Below are 19547 nucleotides of genomic sequence, written 5' to 3' on the forward strand. Positions count from 1 at the left end.
GAATAGCACAAGAAGAAATACAGTTCGTTACATATACAGTTCACCAGAAAGTTTATACAAGAACAAAATCAATAAGAAACTAGAAAAAGGCAGCAGGTGGGAAATCATGGGGATGAATGGGAAGTCGTGGGGATCGTTTTGACAGGGGCCGCGGCGGCCATTATTCTGCTGTAGGGGAAAAGAGAACATGCCCCTGTATCGACAGTTCGAGCATCTTGAAGATACATATAAGGACTATATTATTGTGTACCTCTACGGCAAGCCGCTCCAGATAGCCGGGGCGCGCGGATGAAATACCCAACACTTAAATACAAATCCTGTAATTGTAGCTTCTTTCCCGACCCGACTCTTGATCGAGTGGTTAGCATCCTCGCTTCAAAAACTGACGGGCGCTGGTCTCTTTCCGCTCAAGCAAGTCAGCTGCTGCGAAAGGCAGTTCTGGTGTCAACTAAGCTACAGCCTTTGAGCATCCACAAGAGTTTGTCAAGTTACAGACGAAAACATTTACAACTTGCATTCTTCAAAGTACCTCTTTCTTAGTGCGAAAACATTTATGTGTCCACGAGGCAAAAACCCTTGGCAAAAACGTCCACATCCCTTCAAATGGTAAGAAAAATATATTGGGCCACTTGAATCTGCTAATTTGGTATGAGTGCGACGGCATTACGAGAAGAAAACTTATTAGCCGGCCATGAGGCTTTGATTGGCGGTGCCCGTAATCTTGTGGTATGGGGTGACGGTGCTATGCTGTCGAAGCCGAAAGGTAATCACCGAAACACGCGTGAGCTTCTCATGGCATGTGTCATTGTTATTATCGTATCCCCCTGAGCGGGCATCTGATATGCCCGAAGACCGTTCAGAACTATGTGCTAAGACGCTACAAAAGTATGTTGCCGTACTGTGATGGAACCACCAGGACACGCGCGAGAAGTACAATAAATCTTCCTTCGCGCTTTGGGTGCTTGGGAATCAAAGCAAGTAAGAAGACTGAAGTGTACCTCGAAAGCCGGCGTGAGCGCGGCGTAGGTGTAAGAACTGGTAAAGTCACTTGCATCTCACCGCGCTTCCCTGAGTTTGATTCCCGTTCCTCCTCCCCCGGACCCCAGCAGTCACCGTCGTTGGCCGATCATGTTAATATGGTATGTGACCTGTCCTAACCCATTGTCTGACCCTGTCTAATCCACTACCAGAGACGACCCAGGGCCGAACATGGAATATGTGTACATGAACATTTACCCCACCCCGAATACACAACTTCGCTATGTGGAGAGCTGCCAACGCGTCTTTTGGGGCGGCGCTTAATTTTTTAAAGCGACCGCTTTTTTAGTGGGGCCGATGGCATCCTATCAAAAAACTGATGCGTTTCCCCACAGAACGGTTCTTCCATGGAAAAGGTCTGGGATCTCAGGACACGGCGCGTGCATCAAACCAGGCTTCTGCTGTGTCAAAAGGGTTTTTTTGGAAATCGCCTAAACGCAGTGGTTCTACATAATACGGTTCACGCATCCATCATGAAGACGGAGCACAATAGCATACCTTTTTCTCATAAACCACGTATCGGTATACACTTTGATTGTTCGTAGAGGCGTTTGCTTAGTGTGCAAAAAATTGTCGACTGGGTTCATCTTTCGTTTGCGATTTGGGTCGTTGAATGTTTGACGATTGATTGGATGTACTTGCAGCGAAGGTTGAACGCACTTTTAGTAAAGGTTTTGACGACGATTAACGAAGTTTTCACGTAAGAAAGCCTTCACGCTTCTCTCACCTTTCCTTGGGAAGGAATGGTAAATGTTTTGATCACTCGCAAACACTAGTCTGTATAAAAGCGTCCTTAAAAAAAAGATACCATACCAAATGGCTTCTGGATGCCCCCGTACTGACTTCAGGCCACAGCTGAATAAAACACAGGAACGAGTAGCGGCGAGTTTTCTCACGGAATGACCTGACGCCCCAGTTCAATGAACGAGGAAGCGTCCAAACACAATTGAACAACAAAATTTTCATGGCCAAGGCTCTTCCGTGCAACAAAAATATAACTGCCCTATCTGGAAGGAAGCTCAAACGCCAAGCTTTTGTGAATACAAATGAGAAGTCCACAACCCAATCAGCGAAAGCCCAAATCTACGACAATGCTGAGCTAACCGAACGTGATGCTTTCATCTCGCATCTCATAGTTTGTGATTAGGTTATCTGATTGTGCTGATTCGGTCAATTACGCGTAGTCGTTGATTTTGACTTGGTATGATTGCTTTTAAGTATTTTATTTACAGAACACTGCAGGCCTATTGAAGGGCCCAATCCGAGGGGCGTAATTACGGTGTGATATGGACAACAAAAGTTCAACAACATGAAACCACAAAATTTAGGGCGTAACTTAAAAAACCAACCAAACAAAAATTGCAGCCCGTTCACAGTACAGGTCCAAATACAATATGATCAGTTGTGTCCGTGCTGTTGATTAATGATGCTGCTAGTTGGTTCCGTTCAATTGCAGTCCACAGAAAAAAAAACGAGACATCAAAAATGTTAGTTCCATCGTTAAAGGGAGTTGAAGAGTCGGCGAACCATAGTGATGTTGTGTGTGATTTGAGTGGTTGGATGCATTGTTCTGAACTCGTTTACAATTTTGTATGGTTGAGGAGAACAAAATGTTTTATTCTATCAATTTTCCGCATGAATTCTAAGTTTTGGTTCTTATGCACTCTCACAAGTTGGTTTCGCGAATCGCTCGGAGGTTATTTCGAATAAATTACCAAACACATTTATGCTGAACTGTCTCAGGGGTTGGTGGTGGTGTTTGCTTTGGTGGATGAGGCGGTGTTAGCCTGGCAAGATGTGCCTGTATTCGCAAAGTGTATGAATGTTAGTTATCGAATTCCGGACAACACATTTGTATCTAATAAAGATTCGCGTTTCATCATCATAACGTGCCCTCCTACTGTGTAAAGTTGGCTTTCCTGCGGTGCGTTGTTGCGTAACATGGCCATTAGGGAGGCCTGAAAATTGATTGATTGATTGTGGGGTTTAACGCGCCGACGCAACGCAGGCGATGAGGCGCGCCGTAGTGGAGGGCTCCGGATTAATTTTGACCACCTGGGGATCTTTATCGTGCGCCGAAATCTCGTACACACGGGCGTTTTTGCTTTTCGCCTCCATCAGAAAAGCGGCCGCCGCGGCCGGGAATCGAACCCGCGAACTCGTGCTCAGCAGCGCAACGCCTTAGCCACTGAGCCACCGCGGCGGGTGGGGAGGCCTGAAAAGCTCCGTGTTATTAAAGGAGTACTGGCACAAAATTTTCAGGTTACGTTTTTTTTTTCGCTGCTATGCGTACCTACCAGCCAACTAATCATAGAATGACGCATTAGACGGTCGAGCGCAGCGTAAGCATTCATTTACGGCGTCGTTTATTCGTCTCACTTCCGGTTTCGACAAAACGAACGCCCAGCGGCCGCCATGACAGAAGGCACCACGTGACGTCACAATTCTTGCCGTACCACTGCCGCTCTGGACGCGCGCTACAGCGAGCGCAGGCGCGCGCCCAGACCGCCCGAGGTCTTCACCGTCCCCACGCACCCGGGAAGCATGACGTCAGTCCCAAAACCATTACCTCTACAGACGCCAGAGCAGCGCGCGCCAACCACAGCCAGCGCGTCGGCTTCGTCACGGGAGCCCCGACGTCGGCAGTTTGGGGCAAGTAGCAGATGATGTCGTGTCGGCCCGCGCTGGAATTTCTGGTGCGGGCGAAGATTAAAATGAATTTAAAATATGTTACGCCGAACGGTTGCTGTTGAAACTTGCTGAGAGATATCTTCTGATAAAAAGGAAGCATTGTACGTAGTTATCTCAGCTTTGAAATTTCGTGTCAGTACTCCTTTAAGACTTGGGCTAAAAGCGCGTATATACTTCGACGTAGCGTTGGCGCGCGCGCGGCACTGTTACGCTGCGTCGGCGAATGCGGGGACACATACCCCAACGTCCTAGAACGCCGGCGCGTTCAGCAGAGGCTAGAGCACTTCGGCGGCCTGAGCGCCGACATAGGACATGTCTCTATTCCGCGCAAGGCACGCTGGACGCGCTGGCCCCGTACCCCGCGGGCACCTCACCAGACAATTCATACTGGGCGTTCGCGTGCCCACGGCCATTTTATGAAGTTTAGGACAATCGGCACACTAGTCACAAAACCTTCTGCGGATGCGCCAGCCTGGTTACCATCTGGTTACGCTGCGCCGGCCGTGTTGAACTGTACAGTGGTAGGAATTGCCGCGGGCGTATATATAGTCTCGCCGACGTGTCGTCGCCGACCACGGGGTCGCCCGCCCGTGCGCCGGAAAAGTCAGAGTATTACTCGCATTAAGGCTACAAACGTAGAACTGGACAAACAGAACATCCGCCTAACATGCGCGTAGCAAGGAAGGATTTATGAGAGCACCGTGCCGTTGCGACGTCGTGCATTTTGCAACGGCCAAAGGAATTTACCTGTAGAACTTGGAACCCAGAGGTCATCCGGTTACGGCGTGTAAACGAAAAATGTCAGCTGTAACTTGTCGACCACAACGACCGGTATATCGTGGATGTGCCCATAAAACTATTAATTTTGGAGTCGTTACGAGAATTGTTTCAAAAAAACATTGCAATTTCTTTTGTGATGACAAGTCGGCACACAATCTGATCATAGGCATTTTGTGATGACTATTGTATGAAGAGCATGATTTTAGTGCCACCAAGAACGCCCCTTGTGCATAAGATTGCGAATGGGCTTTTATCCGCCAGTGTTAGCGATTGGTCAGTTCGGTGCGTCAGGCGATGCTGACCCAAGTGAAAGCCTTCGTGCGTAATTGGGACGCCGTACGCAAAGTTCTTTAGGAATAGTGAAAGGATGAGCGCGACACAATTGGAGAGAAATAGTGGTATAAACTGGACTGAAGAAAAGTTTTGTATCACAGGAATCAATTTATTTTAGCGGATTCTTCTGTCGGCACCGATATTAAGTCTAAAGAAGCAGCCTCGGGCCATGCGGAGCCAGCTTCTCGACCGGCGACACGGTTTGTCTACGCAAGCTCAAACGGGGCTTGATGCACACCCTGCGATTTCGACCTTGCCTCGGACGTTGTGCCGCCAGCGCGCGTCTCGTCTACAAAAACTTAGTACACGCCATCGCGGCAGGCACAGTGCCAAGTTTAACTTTCACAAACCCTGATTCCCAACGCATACATTTTTCTAGTGTCTACAACCTGTTTAGTGAAGCGTGATACGTTTTTGTAATGCGCTTTTCAATCATTTTTACTTTTGTGCATTCCAGTGCCGTAAAGTCACAAATAGAAATTTAAAATCAATCACACCGGCTATTGCGTGGTATTGCAGGGCTCCTTCGGCATTCGGCATTTCGAAAACAATATTGATGCGATACAAACTGTCTGCACGTAGGAACATTCTCAAACTCACGCTAAGTAAAGCACAGCTTCGGCTGCCATCTTGTTCCTACATCTTCTCTTACGTTACCTAATAAATTTAAATCTCATCAAACGTGGTTTGGCCTCGAGGTGGATGATGGCCTAATGCAGAACACGTTTGGTCGCAACAAAGTCGAGGTCGATTTGTAACTTCGTGGCCCCCTGAAGCGTTGCCTAATGCGGCGTCTTGCATCTCATTTTCATGCAGATCATGCCCCGGGCGTTGTCGGCCTGCCTCACGCCACTCTTAGTACTTCTTTCTGCGCTCGCATAATCTTTTTTGTACCTTTTCCTTCCATTTTTAGCCTGCTTGCCTGAAAGCACTGCAGCTGCATCGACCAGCCATTTGGTATGACGATGATGGCGAATCACCAGTTGCACCATCGCCAGCTGAAAGTGGCCATGGTAAGAAACCTGCCTTTGATTCTCCGGAACGTTGAGGATTAACGAAAATTTCAGACGGACGTTTCTTGTCCAGGCATAGTTTCGCCTTGAAATAGCCGTAATGCTAAAGCAGAAATAATACTTTTGGCTGAGTAGTTAGCTGAATAGTTCGGCGAAGGCAAGCGCTTTATGTTGTGGAGGGTGAGAGTGGAAATAATAAAAAAGTAACTGGCCATTACGATAGTCCCGAATGCGATATTTGGGCGCAGCAGCAGTGCGCTGAGGCAGCACTAACTCGTGGGTTCTCTCGACGGCAGCTATGGTGAGCCTCTGCGCCGGCGGCAAGAAGTTCGTCTTAGGAAGGGACTGCGAACTGCTTCTTAAGAGAACGCACATCATAGTCACGCGCACGCCCCCCTCACGTTTCCGCCCCAGCGTCGCGCCGTCGAGCGCCTCCTGCGGGAACAGCATACTGCCCTTTCCCCTCCCCCACCGCATACTTTCGGAGAGCGCTGGCTCGCGCCGCCTCGGCGAAAAGCCCTCCCCTCCCAATTTCGCGACACTCTCCTCCATTGCTTTCTTTCACCGTTCCCTTTTTTGTCACTCGTCGGTCCAGGCCATTGTTCCCTCGGTTACGCCGACAACCGGCTCAGCTCACAGACGGCCGCCAAAGGGCAGCGCACCAAAACGCATCCCAGACTGACAACGCTTCAGCGCTAAGAAAAACAGTGCAGCTATTTGAAATAGCTACCCTTTTATATGCGTCATAGAGACGTAATATTAATCTTCTGATTTATTTTCAGACATGTAAGCAAATATGCAGTTTCGGACACGTCATGCCCGCAATTTTCCCACGAGATAAGAATCAATGTAGCGCGTGGATGGAGTTATTCCAGCCATAACATGAATTATCAAAACATTATCATCAATACATTATCATCAATTATCAAACCCATTATCAAAACATCTGTGCTTATATGAGAAGCAAAGAAAACTTTACGATTTTGGAGAAGAATTTAATCCCTATTTTTACATCTTCCACGCACAGATCTGTGCCTTTTTTGGAATAGCTCTGGCCATGCTCTTCACTGTCTACGCAACCTATGCCGCCGATTATTTCTACGAATTTGGTGGCGACGTCGGCAAGACCCTGCCTGGCAACGGCCGTTCCAGAAGTTTGGGACACTCTGCTCTTGGCCTCCGCTACAGCGACGCCCCTGTCTCCAGCTACTCCGTTGCTGCCGCAGCTATTGCCAAGACCACGCCCACTGACCACGATGCTGCAGCCGTGACAAAAGTCGCTCACCCTACCCCAGTCACAAGCTACACGTCCACCCCTCTCACCACCCAATCCGCCTACCCAGTTTCCTCGTACACCGCTGCTCCGACTGTGGAAACCAGTGTCGCCGCGTACCACGCCCCTGCCTCGACGACCAGTGGCCTCCGTACTGCTGAAGTCATAACTGATGCCCCAGTCACCAATTACACCACTGCCGCAAATGTAACCCGTGCTGCCACCTACGAAGCTACTTCCGGCGAAGGTAGCGCTGCCCTCTCTGCCACAGTCGTCGCCGCTACCGAAGTCACCGCATATGCAGCGGCTCCAGACGGGACCTACCGAGCCACGTACCCATCCACGGCAGATGCATCCTACGCCGCTGCTCCAATCGCCACCTACGCTGCGTCCTCCGTAGAGAGTGAAGTTGTCGTCCGCTACGCCTCGGAAATTACCACCACCACCGTGCCCCAGGCCCAGACCACGGCCACCACCGCCAGCACTGCGCCATTTGTTGCATGCTATGGTGTTTCCTACGCTGCCCCATGTGTCCCGTGCTTTGGTGTTGCCAACGCCGGCGCAGTGTGCGAGTACGATGTAGGAACTCTAGGCTATTATAGTGGACAGTGCGGCTTGTTTTTCAACCAATAAACAAATGTTTGCTCTTTCCCTGATACGTTGAGAAAGAGCTAAAGAGTTCATTGTACGACGTAATAAAGAATTCTCTGCCCTTCATATTGTCACGAAGTCAAAGACGACGCAGTTGTCTTCAAGGAAAACAAGTTTATTGGAGCGAACTTGTGCTCCCCTACCAACTCAAAGAATACAGAGGCGGCGAAGCGGCAGTCAAAAAAGTGACGTGTGCAGGCGACCTTTGGCGATTCGAATGCCGCGGCGTCTGCTCTGCAGGCTTTTATCTTTCGGCGCAAGTGTTTCTGGAACCGTCGATTTGCATACAGAACATTGTAGATCACAGAAGATTATTCTGGGCTAGCGACGTTAGGGCGAAACAGTCTGCTTATCTGAATGTGATAGCCCATGTGGCATAAAAATAAAGAATGGAAGCCGCGCTTAGCTTGGAACGCAGATAACACAGCCGGGCTTGGCCCTGCAGTAAAAACAAACAATAAGTAAACAAACCCATACATGGTTCGCGGCAATATTACATTTTCAACAGCGGAGAGAACGAGTAGCGCCTTCACGAACTAAACCAGCTGTTCACGTATAGCCTTGTAGGGTAGCATTTAACACAAGCACTCATACAGGACAAATAAAAGCACTCAGCACAATAAACGTAGCGGAAAGGGCGTTGGAAAGAACAGTACAACCACACTTCACGCTCAAACATCGGTAATATTAAAGCGGCGTCCAGGAAAATTACTTACTCAGATCCTTTAAATCTCTTCCAGCTTTTTTCTCACAGTTCTGCTTTCCCAACAAAGTGCTGTCATTTTGTCATACGCTTAACTCTCTCCTTACGGTGCCGTAGGCCATTGGACATGGAGTTCCGATGATTTCAAACATCCCGCGGAAGTTAAAAACGGCACCTTGCGGACAACTAACGCAATCTGACGTATTTATTCAAAACTCCCTTTTTTATTATGTTTTGTTTTGTTCATATTTTGCCTGCGGAGATGGTGGCGTGAGTGAAATTTGAACCTGTGATAGTGGCGAGTTGTGTGAGAATGGTGTCCGCTTCACGGCGTGCACCGCAAAAGTGCGCGGGTGTGGCAGGGACTTCGGGAGCTGCTGCTGCTGCTGCTTTTTGCTACCCCACAAGAAGTGATGACTCCTATAACGATGCGTAATCATTAGATATTGAGTTCTAATGATAACGCTCCCATTTTAAAGGCCTCAGACTAGGACAGGGTCTGCCAGGTAGGTTTGTTTTTGACTTCGAGCTGTATTTAAAAAAAAAACATGCTTCCTATCAGACGACTGCGGTTTTACCTTCATGTGCACGGTCTGTACAACGTATGACAGGTATATTCTGCCAAATGCCCCGCGGCGTATCGCGTTATCACTTTCAATACAGCCTGGCACTCGTGTCAGATTAGCGTACGGAGTGATGCGCGATGCTTCTCGATGGCACTGGATTTTTTTTCTTGTCCTTTACCACTGAAGTGATAAGGATACAGTGTGGGAACACAAAAAAGTATGCTTGGACCCATATTTTACAGAGACCGAGTTACTTTAGAGTGGCTTCGAGGAGTGGCACAGCCGTCAGTTTTCCTAGGTTCACGGGTCTGCAAATATCTAAAACTTGCTGTACAGCGTTCATTTATATGTTGAATCATAGCCAGGGAACCTGGGAACAATTTGTATATCTTAAAATTGCTAAAATTATTTTAGGCCCACTACAATCGCCTATACACGTTGTGTGTATACCTTTTTGTGCACTTTCTTATTATACCAAAAGGCTGTGAATAATTGTACCTTCCACAAAACAGCTGTGATGTGTTTGGAAAAGCTGTCTATATGCTACAATATCATGCATAGCAAGGCTAAATGCGTCCACTAGCTCAATCGAAAAAATAGTTTTGTGGAAGCACTAAAATCGGCAGCTTTTCTGCTATAACGAAAGCGTTACTCAGCAGATAAACTTCTCAGGTGATAGCCAATACTACTTCCACGCTATTTTCACATATATGCGCATTACCCTAACATAACTTGGTCTTAAATGTTGTCTGCTCCGGTTACAACTTCGCCGGAAGCACTACGAGGCTGTACTACAGAGGGGAACTATACTATGTGAGGCCCCCTCGAACGAAAGGAGCATTTTCTCACCAGAGAAGAATTTGGCAACTGTGAATGAGTACATTTGCTTCAAAACCACAAAACCACCCCCCACCCCAATGTTTAGGCGGGACTCAGCTAGCACTCGACAGACATGGCTGGAGACCTTTCGGAGAGGCCTTCTTCCTGCAGTGGACACAACCATACTTATGAGGACGACGATGACGCCGATGACGATGATGATGACGGTAGCCTAGGATTGGTACATGAACGGCTTAAGTGGGCAATAAACAGAGCAAGCAATGAACACTCTGAATATCAGCTCGCGAATTTCGTCATGGTTCTATTAAAGGTGTTCACACGATTCCACATGTGAACACATCAATGGTCACATGATTCTCCATGTGGCCATTTGGACATGGGAACAGGTTAAGCGCCAGGCACAACTGGAGGAAGTAAAAACAGACAGGAAAGGGGCGCTGTGCTTGCTTGATGGAGAACGCTAGCAATCGTGCCCTGCACATGGCTGCCGCTTAACCTGTTCCCATGATGAAGTACCAACTAGCTCGCATCGACACATTAATTCAGGCCATTTGGACATTGCTATGAACACAGCTTTCGAGCATTTTTTTATAGTTTTTGATGCACGCTGTGTAGCACGGTGGCCGCTGGGCACTGGACAGAGGTAGTTCAAATCTTACCTCACGTAGTTACACAATTGGGGTATAAGATTCGTTTAAATTTTGATAGATAAGAAGGTGGAACCCCTTGCGTGGCACGAAAACCAAAGAGGACTCCATTTGTTTTTCCCAAAACTGATTTTACCCTAGCTCTTTGCACACTTGCACCATTTCGCTGCAGAGGCTGGGTACCCGGACTTCTCCCTTTTTGGTTATGTGCAAATAAAGGTTAGCAGCATCCTACTTGTAAAAGCATAATTTAGGATGTTTACTGTACAAACTTAACACCGTCTTAGGAAAAATTCCCCGCATTTCCCCGAGGGGAAGAATGTGAAAGTGCGAATGCACGAGTTGAATTTGCGCGGTTCGGTAATGTTCGCGAAAGAGAGATCACACACACACACACAACTACAAAGAAAGAAAGATGCATTTATTCACAGACACCTATTTGTGTTGTCGTTGTACTTGATTGCTAGAGCGGATCTCAGCTTTGAAATTTCGTGTCAGTACTCCTTTAAGCAGGTGCATTAGCCCTTCTCACGCCCGATATTTGGCCAATCCCCCATGTGGGTATGTGCCATGTCAGCGACCAGGCAGCGCGCGCCCATCTCCCCCCGTTGCCAAGGAAGACGAGGAGATTCCTGGCCAATCCCCCACGTGGGTATGTGCTATGTCAGCGGCCAGGCTGCGCGCGCCCATCTCCACGTGCGCGGACATCACCGGTGGACGCAGGTTCAGGGTCGCTTAAGAAGTGCATTGCACTTAAAACCGACGCGTCGTTGCACCATCATTTTTTTCAGGTTCAGTGGAGATGCTCAGTTTGCTGCCAATCTGATTGAAAAGGGTATGTAATTTGTTAAAAGCACCAAGGAGTACTTTATGAATAGGTACAAACGAATTTAACTGGTTTTCAGTAACTTTTTCTACTGGAATGGCCCCAAATCCACTCAGGTTGCATGTTTAGCCAAAGGCTTGTGGTGGCGCCAAAGTGCAGGGTGCCGGCAATTAATAATGGGGGGAATATTGCGTACCCGGAACGAGATCGTGCCAAAGTGAAGTGTCCAGGGACGCCGATCAGCGTGCTGTTTCTGCAAACAGGTGGCACATAACTACACCCACTCTTCGCTCTATTTGCATGCACCGTTGTTTTGTATTTCAGGTATATTTTTGTTGAATTATCATTTAAAGAAGTTACGTTTCAGCCGGAATATTTTGCCATCTTTGAGTTCACACTTACCAACAACTTAATAACACTGACCAACTTTGTACTTCTGGAAAAGCGGGCGATTCGGCACTTCTATGCGCGAATAACAATAAAATGAACATTTTGAATCGCCCATTGTTCCTGGATGAATTACGGTTTTTTGAAGAGAACTGCGTTATACCTGAACACAAGTTTTTACTTCTGCGCAGAAAGTAAAAAGTAGGTCCTGCAGGAGCATTTCCCGCACTGTCAAAGACGAGGCTGCAGGGACGCAGAGTACCTTGTCTCTTCGATATAACGCAGCCAATGTACAGAATATGAGACCAGAGACCGCTTGTCGGCAATCTAATGGTGATTCAGAGATCAGCCAATGGGCACATGACATTGCTAAATAAGGTGGAAGCCTTATTTGTTTTCGTACTAATGTCACAGTTATATATGGCGGTACTGCGGACGTTGGTATCGTCAAGCACCTTGCTGGGCCTAGCGATGAATCCGCTTGGAATGGCCTAGTAGCAATATTATTGCAAATATTGGAAGCGCCGTAGAGGTCGCTACCTTGTTTTTAGTAGCCACAGGAATGATTATTGCAGTACGGCGGTGACAACTAGAGCAGTAGAGTATCGGCAATCGTGCTTTCTTATCAGCGAAACATCACTGAATTCTGCTGTGATTTTTGCTGCTGTTACTATATATGATGTGGCCACGTAGATGTCACTACAACGATTCACACTGCGAAAACATTCAAGGAAGCTATTAGGGAAAGAAAATACCATTCGGTGGTGTAATTGTGAAACCATTGACGTTACAAACAGTGGGGCAGCTCGTTCACACTTCTTTGCCAGTACACGTGTTACAAGAACAGGAAACTGAGTTTAAAGTTTGTGCAGACAAATGTTGAAATTGTCTGTAATCTCCTTGAGTTCTCCGAAGTTGCAGAAAACGGCAAAAAATACAAACATTAAAAGTGGTACCGACTTCTTTCAGCCGCGTTATAATCATATTGAGTCCTCAATGGAATACTGATTGGTATCTCAATGCTACAAATTAGTTATCGTATGACTGGCCTACACATGACCATACGCCGTTTGTGCTAAATCTGCCACAATGAAGGTACGAATATTCATTGAAAGCAGATTTTTCCAAAGCACAACCGTGCCGAGCATCAAAGCACACTTTACAAGTATAGCTCTTGGTGAGATTTACGTCACACCCGCAAGTAAGACGAATGGTGCGGTGGTGTTTAACAGCCTGAGGTACCCCACAGGTTTTCCTAGAAAGTCCCAGAGGCACAGCTTTTTCTCTCGGATTGAGGAGAACGTTTTCAGGAGTATTGACCCTTATAATGCCGGGTTCACCTACGGGAAGGAATTCGTGACGCGCTTCATTTCAACACAATAAAGATGATATTCTTTGTTGGCGTGTTTAATCGGAAAACAATGGTCCGTTTTGGGACCCTCCGGACAAGAATTTAGCGGGCTATCTGCCTGCTTCGAAGCAAGTTACTATCCCGTGGTTCATACATGTCACACATTATTCGGGGCTAAGAAACATTCATGAATACGTAAGGCAAATATAAGCACATAATCGAGAATAGCAGCGTTTGTTTACCTATTATATACGTTAAATTGTTCTCGTTTAAAAAAACAACACGTGAAAGTGGCGTCAAAGAGAGCCGAGATAGAAGAGCGCTGTGAAATGAGGGTGGGCAGGCAGTGCGAAGGCGGTAATATTAAACTTAATTGAAGAAACCTCCATTGTATGCATCATGAGAGGAACGAGGTGGGTGGGAAAGAGCGTGTGTAGTTTGCAATATGGTGAGTGGTAGGAAAGAGGGAGACAGGACGGTTTCACGTGTCAGGAGGGGAAAAGAACTATTATTGGCGAAGCAAGCAGGAACGCGGCTACATTTCTGCGCTTCATCAACGGCGATTTCGTTGTACAGGCCGTTTGCCTTCGCGGGTGTGACTACAGGAAGTGAAAATACGCTCAACTTTGTTAATCCCGAATGCAATGCTTGCCACACTGCAAAAGACGCATAAAGATACTACCGGTTTGTTCGCGTTTTCTGCAGAGTACTGTTAGGCCATCGTAATAAAGAAAAAAGGTCACTTAATTACCTAGGTACATATTTAGGTCTTATGAAGACTAATTGCAAGTTTGGTTCGTTAGACAAGCGTTGGGGGCACTGTAAATCCCCTAGTATTTGGAGTTAAACAAACCTGTGTTCTCTCTTCATCGTCCCTTTAAGATGTCGTATCTATATGATGCGAATGTCCAACGCTTGGGAGGTTGCCCTTGCTTTAACAAGGCTACTGAAGAATAAGCGCTTGCTTTTTTCACAGCAGAAAGAAGTGGCACACTTGGTGCTCTCGGACTCCGTAAACATAACCCTGCTCTATCTGATATACGGCTCCCGCAGCTTCGTGGAGTTTTTAGCTGTAGTATTCTTTTGTACTCTGGTGCCGATGCAGACTACGCGAGGCTATTTGTGGTTCTGTATGCCTTGCTTCGGCTAATTCGCAGAACTTTCTGCATAGCTTCTTCTACAAAAGTGATTATTGTAAATACAACATCCGAAGCATTATAAGTGGCAACAAGGAATAAGATCTAGCATTAGCAATGTCGGGAGTCCTGACTAAATCAAGAAATGTTCAGGTTGAAGGTTGATTCTGATCTAAGCAACAAATTTCCCAAACAGAAGTAAACAATGAAGACAATTTGGCTATATTGCGATGCCTTCCGGCTAAATTTGAGCCACAAAGTCGATATATTTGTACCAACCCGAGTAATATCAGAATAATGTGAGCTTGAAACGTTAGGGTCTAAGAGTAGTCCTCAGTCCACATGCGTACAGGACCCCGCCTACAAGACAGAGGATGTAGATTATAAGTCCAACTCAGTAATTTTTTTTTTGCTGGACCTACAAAAGCTTTGTCAAAAGTTACGCCATGCTGGAACTACAAAAGATAGCGTTTTAAGGCGGAGCCTCTTAGTCCAGCTACAAACCCAGGAAAAGCCTGCTAGCATCCCTCTGACCTGCAAACTCTCCAAAGGTGAAGGGAGTGTTTTGTTCTATTTCATTAGTCGATGGAAGCGAAGAGCCACCGGCCTCCCTTCAACCCCTACCGAACCAATCCACATCTCCTACGGAAGCGACACGGACTGCACTTCGGTCACCGTCCGAACCATTCCGCTGCGTCGACAAGAGCGCCTCGTTGCCTTGCGAGAGCAGCGGGGCTGGTATGTTGGCACGGAGAAATACTTCGACAAGCACTTTGTGAGGAACGAATTCAAAACTGCTTGCCATCGGAGCATCGGTTCAAGTTGATTCCCACCTTTGTCTGGAGTCCGTCTATTTTTTTCTGGGGTACATTTTGCGCAATTATAGATACAACGGGCTCTGTCCGTCAACATTGAATAAAGTGTGCTAAGCGTTGAGCGTGGACTTGAGGCGTACGCATAACCGATTTGCAAAGCTTGTCCGTATCGTATTTCGCCGCGCGGTAAAGTCATTTTGGGCGTCAAGTTTTTTCAGTAGCCCTTTACACCAACGCGACCCCACTCGTGATGCAGCTTTCATGCTTTAATGCCAAAATTTTTCTTTCGCAGATATTTTACGTTTCGAACGTTTTTACAATGCTAGCAGGTTTTTGTTAAATATGTACATTACTTCACCCATTGGTGAAGCTTTCGCGTGGAGCCACAACGAGCACCGAATATGACATGAACGTTCGCAGTTATAGATTTTCTCTCGGATCTGCAGTGCCACAGCCGATTGTGTGATCAACGACTGGCCCTAACGTGTCCCATAGTTTGAAGAGCAAACAACATTTGTGCTTTAAAAATGTGGTCTATGGCGCATTATATAATGATGCTTCGGGTTACGCAGCAACAAAGCGGGGATACTGACTCTGAACCAACCTGTATGCTCAGCCGTCCCGTAAAGAATTCGTTCCCATGTGGCATGCATTGGCCTCCCCGCTCGCCATGGTGAAGAAAACAACGTTTGAAATAGAATGTGGAGTTCCTGGAGCTAGCTATGAATTCTGAGTTTATTGCACAAAATAGAAAACTGGCAAAAACGGAACAAGAATGCAGCCAAGGTTTCTATCACCAAATACTTCCTCGTGTGCAGATCAGGCCATAGACAGTAATACGGTGGTAAAAGAATGTGCCCCGGTGCACGCAGTGTCGTAAACAACCGGTTGCAGTGTGCGTTTGTGCAAGCGTAGCTCTGGCTACGTGCGCTCAGTATAGTCTTTTTCTTGTCCTAATCGTTGTAATGCAACACTTTCTACAGCCGCCACATTTACTCTAAATTACGTCAGGGATCTAGTGAACACTCTCGTTTCACAAGCCCCCGCTATGCCCCGTATACATTTTAAAGGTCACATATCCAGCGAAAAGTGACAACGTTGTGGTATTTGTATCCGTTTTCTACGTTTTTGTGCTTACTCCGAAATAATGCAAACACAAACTGAAATCGAAAAAAAAACAGATGAATGCGTCGCATGCCTTGAATCTATGAGTTATTTGTCAATGAAATGATCTCATCAAAGTGCCGACGCTCATCAATTAAAACATTGCCATGAAGGTGCAGGATCCGGGTTCTACTTGTCATTATGTTCCATAATTACTCATCTTACGTGGTTACTCTGTGTTTCATGATAACTTGGCGTTCATTGCGGCGATCATATCCTACACACACGTCCATTTGTAACGATGTCAAGGTCAGGGTGTAACCTCTCTTTGCGGTTGTCCACGTAGAGCACTCCTTTAGTGTGCGTTGATCCTATTACAATGCAGATCATGCTCGAGACGCCAACAGCAGCGTTCACGTTGTTCTTGCTACTTTCTGTGGCGGGCATCCTCCTTATCCAATAGCATTTTGTTTCATTCCCTCTCAGCTTAGGAATAACTGGATGAGCCTCAACAGCCATTATGTATAAAAAGGGACTCGAACAGAAGAAAATTCAGCAGTTGGACCAACAGCAGCTGAAAGAGACCATGGTGAGTGGCCTGCTTGCGGCTATGGTAATATTGACCAGAATCTTCCGAAACTCTAGCCGCGTTACTCTAAGTTTCGATTTTATTTAAGGATAACAGTGAAACATCAATTTGCTCCGATGGATAGGTTGTGAAAGTTTAGTCCAGATAAATTTGTTATTCTTCAAAGATTATGCACAATGGAAAAGCAAAGATTGTAAAAAGGCAAATTTTGTCGATCTGAAACCATGCGCGGAGGCGTAACGGAGATACACTTCACGTTTTCGTACAAAGCAAAAACAAAATTGCGACTTTACACAAAACTATAATCGCTTACGAACGCCCATATTAAGACTACACTCGCTAATAATCTCGTACGCACGACGTCAACCGAAAAGTGCGTGGTCACTAGAACTGTGAAAAAATGCTAAAATACGATTTTTAAGACTAACGACGCAGTAAGGTTCGGGAACACCGATGAAACATTTTTTTTATCATTGCAGATCCGTGCCTGCCTTGTTCTCGCTCTGGCCACCAGCGCCTTCGCTGGCTACACCGGCTTTGCCGGCTACGGTGGTTACGGCCTCGGATATGGCCTCGGTGGCTACGGCGGCTACGGCGGCTACGGCCTGTCCAACTACGGCCTTGCCCACGGTGTCGGCTACTCTGGTCTCGGCCTGGGCTACAGCTACGCCCCAGCCGCCAGCTACGCCGTCGCTGCCCCAGCGGTTGCCAAGACCGTGTCCACCTACCACGCTGCTCCAGCCGTGACCACCGTTGCTCACGCTGCCCCAGTCGCCACTTACGCCGCTGCCCCCGTCGCCACCTACGCCGCTGCTCCAGTTGCCACCTACGCCGCTGCTCCAGCTGTGGCCCGTGTCGCCACCTACCACGCCGCCCCCGCCGTGACCAGCGTCGTCCGCTCTGCCCCAGTCGTGGCTGCTGCCCCAGTTGCTACCTACGCTGCTGCCCCAGCCATCACCCGCGTCGCTTCCTACCACGCCGCCCCAGTCGCCACCTACGCCGCTGCTCCAGTCGCCACTTACGCTGCTGCCCCAGCCGTCACCACCACCGCCGTCCACCACGCCCCAGCTGTGGCCACCGTCGCCCACGCTTCCCCAGTGGTCGCCTCCTACGGCGTCGCCCATGCTGCCCCAGCTGTCTCCTACGGCGTTTCCCACGCTGCCCCAGTCTACGGCTACGGTGTCAGCGGTCTCGGCTACGGCGTTGGCCACTACGGTTTCGGCCACGGTCTCGGCTCTTACGGCCTGAACTACGGCTACGGTCTCGGCTCTCCCTTCGACTACACCACCCTCCTCCGCAAGAAGAAGTGTAAGTGCTTGCAAAAATTTCTTTAGCTTGTCACTGAATGACGCGAACATTGACGGACAACAAGAGCGCACTGACTCGGTGTATCACCGCAATTTGTATTGCTCTAATTGCAATAGAGGTTCTTCAGTGCAGGAATACAATGCTTAGCCAGTTTACTTATCTACGAATCTTTTTCAATAATCCCAATGTGAATGATTGATTGACTGATTGTAGGGTTTAACGCGCCGACGCAATGCAGGCGGTGAGGTGCGCCGTAGTGGATGGCTCCAGGTTATTTATGACCACCTGGGTATATTTAACGTGCGCCGAAATCTGTTTGATTGGTTGTGGGGTTTAACGCGCCGACGCAACGTAGACGATGAGGCGCGCCGTAGTGGAGGGCTGCGGATAATTTTGACCACCTGGGGATCTTTAACGTGCGCCGAAATCTCGTACACACGGGCATTTTTGTTTTTCGGCTCCATCAGAAGAGAGGCCGCCCCTTATGAAAATGAACTTTTCCTTTCTGTTTACTTTGTGTCTCCTGCATGTTGACTGTGTGGCCTTTCTTTTGACTTTTCCTTTGTGTTACCTCTAGGACATAAACAGGCTGTGTACTTTTTATAGACTGCCGGATAAACAGCCATGATGTTTTACCTTTATATGTACTATGGTAAAGACAAAGTTTAAATTTCTATACGAAGATTTTATTTCGGATGAGAGGTATAAAACTTTAAAAATGACTTGCTTTCTTCTCTTTCTGAGTTCCGCAATGCTATTGCCCATGTGTGTACTCAAGGCAAAATGAAGTCAAAAGACTTTGGCCTGTTTCCCCTGTGTTGCCTCTAGGACAAAGGCGGTAAGATAGAACTTGAATTTGCTGTCTTAATTCTTCTGTGTGCCGTAATGCTGTTGCTTATGTATGTACTGAAGGCAAAATGAAGTCAAAAGACTGACTTATGTCTTTTGTGTTGCCTCTAGGACACTGGGAGGAAGGATAACTATTTGTTGCCTTACATTCTTTTTCTGAAGATTGTGCTTCCTCAAGTAAACATAAAGTCGAGCATGTAAGCCTTAATTATACTCGAAAGGTTAAGTTTTTTGGCTTGGCTAGAGATGGTAAGAAACAATGCCGATGGTTTGTGGAAATTCTGCAGCACTGTATACGTTATTTCGTGCTAGTGAGGTCTGATAAATGCGCAGAATTAATATTACCAACTGGTACGTTTGTATGAAACAGTGGCGTAAGAAGGATACATATTGAACGAGGCTGTTCGAAGTGCCTCGTCCCTCCCATTACGAAAAAAAAGTGGGAGGGAGAAGAATATACAGACCAGAAAAAGTAAAAACACAAAAAGCCGAATAGAAAACGAAGCAATGAAAACAAAAACAACCTAAAAAGTGGCTTCCGATTGTCCTAGTGTGTGTTTTCCTTCAGGGTCGTTGTAAAATGGCTTATCCTTGCAACTAAATGCTGAGCGGTGTACTGTTTTTTGGGGCAGAGCTTGCGGTAGAAA

General features: G+C 47.2%; 1 protein-coding gene across 1 annotated transcript in view; it reads left to right on the forward strand.

Moving 5' to 3' along the window:
• LOC144146551 (uncharacterized) overlaps nt 1-19547 on the forward strand; it is a 45843-nt gene that overhangs the window by 18966 nt on the left and 7330 nt on the right. The window contains exons 3-6 of the mRNA XM_077678495.1: nt 6905-7707; nt 14787-14973; nt 16661-16743; nt 17223-18051. Of these exons, the coding sequence (XP_077534621.1) occupies nt 6905-7707; nt 14787-14973; nt 16661-16743; nt 17223-18051 (1902 nt within the window). The remainder of the gene's footprint in view (nt 1-6904; nt 7708-14786; nt 14974-16660; nt 16744-17222; nt 18052-19547) is intronic.

This window comes from Haemaphysalis longicornis, unplaced genomic scaffold (genome assembly GCF_048455015.1).
Source record: "Haemaphysalis longicornis isolate Haplotype H1 unplaced genomic scaffold, Haemaphysalis longicornis Haplotype H1 scaffold_7, whole genome shotgun sequence".
NCBI classification, from domain to species: domain Eukaryota; kingdom Metazoa; phylum Arthropoda; class Arachnida; order Ixodida; family Ixodidae; genus Haemaphysalis; species Haemaphysalis longicornis.